Genomic DNA, 7,500 nt, shown 5'->3' on the forward strand with positions numbered 1-7,500 from the left:
AACGAAAAGGCTTGAGGGGGGTACATGAGACAAAAAAGGTTGAGAAACACTGGACTAGTGCATATCAGTACCGTAGGTTACGTTACATTACACTTAGCTGCCGCTTTTGTCCAAAGCGACCATTATTATTTACAGGATATTGGTCCCAGTCCCTGGAGCAGGGTGGGGTTAGGTGGCTTGCTCAAGGGCGCTTTAGCCATGGATGTCGGAGGTGTGGGGAGAGATAATGGTGGGAATCGAACTTGTAACCCCCTGAAAGTTAGCAGCCATTTCTCGTTTTCATTATTCTCTGCTATCTAAAATTCCAGGTGAAAAAATAGAATGTTAATTCAGGCTTTGGTTGACATACTTGCCAAATTACAGTATAAAACCACATTTGCCACAACAAATAAGAGAAACTGTGGTTTAACATCGTTTTGGGAGGGGCTTGTATGTGTAGATCATTTATTGACGACAATATGTATGTACACATTGATTGAAAAGTAGCGGTTAACCTGCGATGAGAGAGAGAGAGAGAGAGAGAGAGAGAGAGAGAGAGAGAGAGAGAGCAGCGGCAGCTAGCCCTAACAGAGAGAGAATCAGGTAGAAAGAGATATTGGCCACCAAGGCAGCTCCCCTTGCAGTGTGGGAGGAACCAGGGAGAGATACACACACACACACACACACACTAACCAGGAGTCAGGTTGTGTTTCAGATGCCAGTAGAGCAGCGTTGGGGCTACTGGAAGAAGCTGTGCGGGGGGGCAGGGGGGGCTTCTCATCCTCGCCATCTACACACACACACACACACACACACACACACACACACACACACACACACACACACACACACACACACACACACACACACACACACACAAAATGGACAAAATTGTTTCTTTAGGTATAACCCACCAAATGACTTTGTCCCACTCCCCTAAACATCATCCAGAACTACAATCGCTACGTTTACATGGGAAAATTTAATTTCCGAATTAACTCGCTTTGAAAACATAATGTAAACACTTCACAATTTGGAATGTGTGTGTGTGTGTGTGTGTGTACCTGAGGAGTAGTGGCGCAACGGATCATCATTGATCCGTGGTCCGTTCGGACCAATCATTTCGGTTCGGCACACACATGGTCCGCGGATTGATTTATGAAATTGTGCGCATGTTCAATCTAGTCGTTTGGGACGTCTACCTCACGCACTGCATGGAACACAAACAACAACACAAACTGTTCCCGAAATCTTGCCTGTGCCATAGTTGCTAAACATTCCGTGCGATAGCCTACTGTACATGCATTTTGAAGACTGACTGTCAAACTCGAACTGTCAATGTCTAGAACTACTCTCGCTAAGTTTGTGTTGCGATCGGTTGAGTTCAGCGCATTTGCGACGCAGTGAGATATGCTCATGTAACGTACCGCGATTGTCGCGTGTGATATAAAACTTTGGCAAACTGAATTCATTTTGTGTTGTGACTCCTGACATTCTCAGGACAGCGAGCAGGTTAAATCATCTGGTTAGACTTTCTGTGCGCTCTGATGTCCCTGCAGAGTCTCCGCCTTCTTAAAGCAGCCGCTGCCCTTTTTAACAGTCAATGCCGATTCTCTCTCTCTCTCTCTCTCTCTCTCTCTCTCTCTCTCAGAAATGCTGAACCGCTGAGGCAATTGTGTTTCAATAAAAGATTGATACAATTAAGGACATGAGTTCTGGTCTATGCGCCATCTGTCAGTAGGTCACAAGACTTTAAGCCATTATTTTGGTAGTGTGCATATTCTCAATTAGACATTTTGATATAGATTAATCTAGATTAATTTCATAATTGCAATGAGATTAATCTACATTCAAAAAATTATCTATGCCCACCCCTAACAAAGACACAGCTTATGTTTATTTGTGTTATCAATTAAAAAAATAAAATAATAATGATTTTTTTTTTTTTTGCTGATCCGAAAAATGATCCGATCCGTGGGCTCTGATCCGAGGAACGATCCGAACCGTGAGATTTCTGATCCGTTGCACCCCTACTGAGTAGTCTTGTTCCTCTATGCTCTCCTCTGTGTGTGTGTGTGTGTGTGTGTGTGTGTGTGTGTGTGTGTGTGTGTGTGTGTGTGTGTGTGTGTGTGTGTGTGTGTACCTGAGTAGTCTCGTTCCTCTATGCTCTCCTCTCGGTCCACAGGGAACAGTAGTGTGGAGACAAGGCCTTGTCCCGGCTGGAGGTACAGAGTGATGAGCTCCGGCAGCGTTCCGAACCGCTTAGGCTGCACACCCTGGGATGTCTACACACACACAGAGACACCATAAAAGACACACACTGTTTATGATACTACCGTACTGTATATGTTATTTTTGTACCAGATTGTATTGTATTTAAATTGGACGTTCTGGATGTATTAAGACAAGTTTCAAAATAAACCATGGAAAAAAGACACACACACACACATTACATATACAGTAGACACACACACACACCAGCGCATACACACACACCATGCAAATCCATGAATGCAGTCGAAAACTAACTAGCATCTGGCTGTATGTGTGTGAATGAGAAAGAGGAAAGAGAGAGAGAAAGAGAAAGAGAGACTGTGTGTGTGTGTGTGTGTGTGTGTGTGTGTGTGTGTGTGTGTGTGTGTGTGTGTGTGTGTGTGTGTGTGTGTGTGTGTGTGTGTGTGTGTGTGTGTGCGAGTGTGTGTGTGTGCGAGTGTGTGTGTGCGAGTGTGTGTGTGTGAGAGAGAGAGAGAGAGAGAGAGAGAGAGAGAGAGAGAGAGAGAGAGGGAGAGAGAGAGAGAAAGAGAGAGAGTGTCTATGTGTGGAGGGTAAATAAGATTAACTCCCAGCTGTTGATATTCTGCATAAAAAGACAGCTGGAAAATCCCACTAACACACACACTCACATTCACACACAGACGCACACAAACACACATAGCCCAGCTGTTGTACTGCACACACATAAGCTACTATCACCAGCTGTTATTGTAGAGGGCGAATGGAAACACACACACACAGACACACACACAGAGACACACACACACACACACACAGCTTACCTGCACTGCAAGGAAGTTTTCCTCATCAGGTAGAATTCTGTAGGTGTGGACATGCTTCTGGAACCTGAGAGAGAGAGAGAGAGAGAGAGAGAGAGAGAGAGAGAGAGAGAGAGAGAGAGAGAGAGAGAGAGAGAGAGAGAGAGAGAGAGATTGAAAGATAGTGCAGGGAGGGGGGAGAGAAAGAAAGAGGGGAAAGAGGGAGGGAGAAAGAAATGGGAGGATATGTTATTCATTCATTCAGTGAGAACGTGTGTGTGTGTGTGTGTGTGTGTGTGTACATGCACTGAGTGTACATATACAGCGTCTCATAACTGCTCTGACAACACAAATATACAATTAAGAATAGAATAGAATAGACTTCTACACCCTTGAGAGTCTTCGTTAGCTTTAACTCATGTGAAATATTTACACACCTGAACACAGCATCTGATGTTTTGATTCTTTTGATTTCTTTGTTGTTTTATTCCTTGACTTTTCTACTTGGATCCCTTTTTGAATGCCTTTTGTCTTTTTTTTCTTTTTCTATTCCTATTCAGTTCTATTTATTGACCCAGAGGGCAAATGAGGAGCTTTGAACTTTGATATACAGTATATTACTCATTAATTATTAACAGATGCAGTTTTAGAGAGAGAGTGGGGGATAGAGAGAGAGAGAGAGAGAGAGAGAGAGAGAGCGAGAGAGAGAAGCTGAGAGAAAAGAGAGAAGTGGAGGTAGAGAGAGAGAGCAAGAGAGAGAGAGCAAGGTCCCACACAAAGGAAAAGCAGTGAAGGAAATGTGAAAACCTGTTGTTGTCAATCAAGCAAACACACACACACACACACACACACACACACACACATACACACACACACACACACACACGTTTTGACTATCAAATGTGAATGAATACCCCTTTACTGCACTGTGTGCGTGTGTGTGCGTTTGTTGTAGTCATTTATTCCCTTTAGTTTGTATGGGAGGCAGCCCCAAATTTGATAAACAAAGTAGCCATGTGTGTGTGTGCGTCCATGTGCGCCTGTGTGCGTCTGTGTGCGTGTGTGTGTGCGCGTGGTACACAGCCGGATTTTAAGCACACATGGATGCCGTGGACACACACACACACACACACACACACACACACACACACACAGACACACACAGAGCTGTGGTTCCTGCTTATCTCTCAAGCCCCGCCTCTGAATAGCATCGTCATGACAACAGCTAGCAGCAGCAAATCTAAGAGACGCAAGGAGGAGAAAAAACTGTGTGTGTGTGTGTGTCCGACCCATATGCCAAGACAGAAAAAGCAGCGGGTAACACCCTCTATAATTTCCAGAGTCTGCACCACACACACACACACACACACACACACACACACACACACACACACACACACACACACACACACACACACACACACACACACACACACCCCAAAAGGAGGAAAAAATAGGCATGCACACACAGATATCCTCTTTCTCTCCCTCACATACATCTCTCTCTCTCTCTCATGTCATGCATTCACACATCCTCCACATGCATTAACAGGGTATTTCCGCCATTTCTTTCAGATAGTTATTTACATTTGTTTTACCGCGGAAAAAACAACTTGCAACAAGCACATCAATGAAAATATATTCCCTCCTTTTCAGGGGCATTTCAAGAGGAGCTGGGGTCATGGTGGGCTCGAACCTGTGACCTCTCCATACACTCCTGTATTGAAGTGATATGGGCAGTCATGGGTAAGGGGTTAGGGTGTGTATCCCAAACTTGTATCCCAGGACTTGTATTCCAAAGGTTGCCGGTTCGGCTACCGACCTGCCAGGTTGGTGGGGGGAGTAATGGACCAGTGCTCTCCCCCCATCCTCCTCCATGACTGAGGCACCCTCAGCATGGTACCGTCCCGCCGCACTGCTCTTTTGGGGCACCATTGGGGGCTGCCCCCTTGCATGAGTAAGGCATAAATGCAGTTCTGTTGTGTGCAGTGAACGGTGTGTGCTGTGGAGTGCTGTGTCACAATGACAATAGGAGATGGAGTTTCCCTGTGGGCTTTCGCTTTTTTCACTTTCACTATATAAGCTATCCATACACTCCTGTATTGAACTGATTTATAAGCTCTCCATACACACCAGGGGAGCGGTTCTCAAAAGCATAGTTGTTAGCCTGTTAGCAACTTGATTAGTTACAATAAAGTAGCTAACATCGTAAGCAACTATGGCTTTGAGAAATGCACCCCTGTATTGAAGTGATGCATTAGTGATATGACATTGTTGAAATGTCAGGTTCCCGTAACTTCACCAATATTTCCACCTTGTAAACCATAAACTGTACAATGCAATTGAAAAAAGCAAACAGTAGGCCTATTAGTCCAGGGTGGTGAAGAAAAAATAAGCAGTTGATCTAGTGTATAATTGTGCACACCCTTTTATAATTGGGATGTGTGGTTGTGTTCAGATTTAGCCAATAACATTCAAACATGTTAAAGGGGTTTGCACACACCTGGCACCAATTAAAGTGTGTCTAATCAACCCCAAATAAAGCTTGGCATTCCTAGTTAGCTTTTCCTGTAGGGCTGTAACGATACACTCAACTCACGATTCGGTTTGTATCACGATTCAATACCTACGGTTCGATACACCCCACGATTTCAAATTTGCCCAACATTATAAACTTTATGAATAAAAACTATGATAGCTTATAGGTACAATAGCTTACAAGAGGCTACTAATCATTTTAAAAAGTTTCTATATAATAATGATGATGCTTGGAAGCGCCATCACTTCATATTGTGTGGTTGCTTTCTGGGCAGATGGGTATCAAAACGTTAAAAGGGTGTATCACGATACGGCCTCCTTGTATCACGATACAGAATCGTGACTCTGTGTATCACGATTTCTCGGTTCGATACAATATCGTTACAGCCCTATTTTCCTGACATCTTTGTAGCCACATCTTCCAGCACAAGCCATGGTCCACAAGAAGCTTCCAAAAGAACACAGTGAGGACTAGAGCTCTATCATCATCAAGTGGAAAAGGGGAGCGTGTCTATGTTCCCACAGCCCATTGGTCCCACATCACTAAGACTTTAAACATTAATTTTTAGGCCCATTGGTCCCACAGCATGTTCCTGCTGCTCCATGTTCCCAAATTTAGTCAAATTTAGGCTCCATGTTCCATGGTGGAGAGAAAGACACGCTCTCTTAGTTTACTCAGAGATGTGGGAACATGGAGTTGTGGAATATATGGCTTATATTTGAATAATTTCTTAAAAATGAGGGAACATGGAGCAGCAGGAATAAGCTGTGGGACCAATGGGCTGTGGGACCAATGGGCTGTGGGACCAATGGGCTGTGGGACCAATGGGCTGTGGGAACATAGAGCTGACCCCCTGGAGAAGGTATAGCACAACAGTGTCTGTGTCTCAGGTGGCACACTACGTTTCAGTGCTTATTGCGCATTGATTACGCACTGAAACGTAGTGCTTGACGTGCACAAGTGTGCCAACTGAGACTCAGAAAGTGGCATTACCAAGAACAGGAAGTCTTTACAAAATTGGTGAGAAGACCACTGTCCAGGAGGCAGCCAAGAGGCTGACAGCAACAATGAAGGAGTTGCACGCATTTCTGGCAAGCACTGGCTTTGTAGTACATGTGACAACAATCTCCCACCTTCATAATCTGCCAGGGCAAATGTGTTATGGTCTGATCTGATGAAACCAAGGTTGAACGTTTTGGACTTCATTCAAAAACAAGGTATGTTTGGCGCAAAAAAACGACACAGCACATCACCCAAATAACACCATACCAAAAATGAAGAATGGTAGTGGCAGCATCATGCTTTGGGGCAGTCTTTTTCAGCTGGAACTGGAGCTCAGAGTGAAGGGAATTATGAACAGCTCCAAATACAAACCAGGGTTGGATGAAAACCTTCGGCCTTCAGTAAGAAATCCGTGTGCGGTATCAGGACTCAGGTCTACTAGTATTTATTAGCATACTAGCATAACTCACAGTGCTCTGCTAGCATCACACACACACTCAACATTTTAACACACAGACACACACATTTAACTATTATTCACATTCCAACAAAATGGCAGAACTACACATACACAGTGATGCATATTCAAGCACACACACAAACCATTTTCCCTGTCATTCACATTCAAGCAAAATGGAGGATGAAGTTACACAGATCCAGGCCCACACATGTACATTTGCAGTGCTCACACACACGCGCGCCCACACACACACACGTCTCTGCTTTGGTGCACACTGCGGTGCTGTTTGGATTTGGTGGGAGTCTAAACACTATTGTCCCATTAGCCTCAACAGGAACACAACACTTTCTGTTTCTCTCTCTCTGTCTCTTACACACTTACACACACACACACACACACACACACACACACACACACACACACACACACACACACACACACACACACACACACACACACACACACACACACACACACACACACACACA

At 44.4% G+C, this 7,500-nt stretch overlaps 1 protein-coding gene across 1 annotated transcript in view; it reads right to left on the reverse strand.

The window, feature by feature from the left end:
* inppl1a (inositol polyphosphate phosphatase-like 1a) overlaps window positions 1-7,500 on the reverse strand; it is a 56,270-nt gene that overhangs the window by 44,057 nt on the left and 4,713 nt on the right. Inside the window, exons 2-4 of the mRNA XM_063205016.1 lie at window positions 3,036-3,099; window positions 2,123-2,264; window positions 673-769 (exon numbers count right to left, since the gene is read on the reverse strand). Of these exons, the coding sequence (XP_063061086.1) occupies window positions 673-769; window positions 2,123-2,264; window positions 3,036-3,099 (303 nt within the window). The remainder of the gene's footprint in view (window positions 1-672; window positions 770-2,122; window positions 2,265-3,035; window positions 3,100-7,500) is intronic.

Source organism: Engraulis encrasicolus, chromosome 8 (genome assembly GCF_034702125.1).
Source record: "Engraulis encrasicolus isolate BLACKSEA-1 chromosome 8, IST_EnEncr_1.0, whole genome shotgun sequence".
In the NCBI taxonomy this organism is placed as follows: domain Eukaryota; kingdom Metazoa; phylum Chordata; class Actinopteri; order Clupeiformes; family Engraulidae; genus Engraulis; species Engraulis encrasicolus.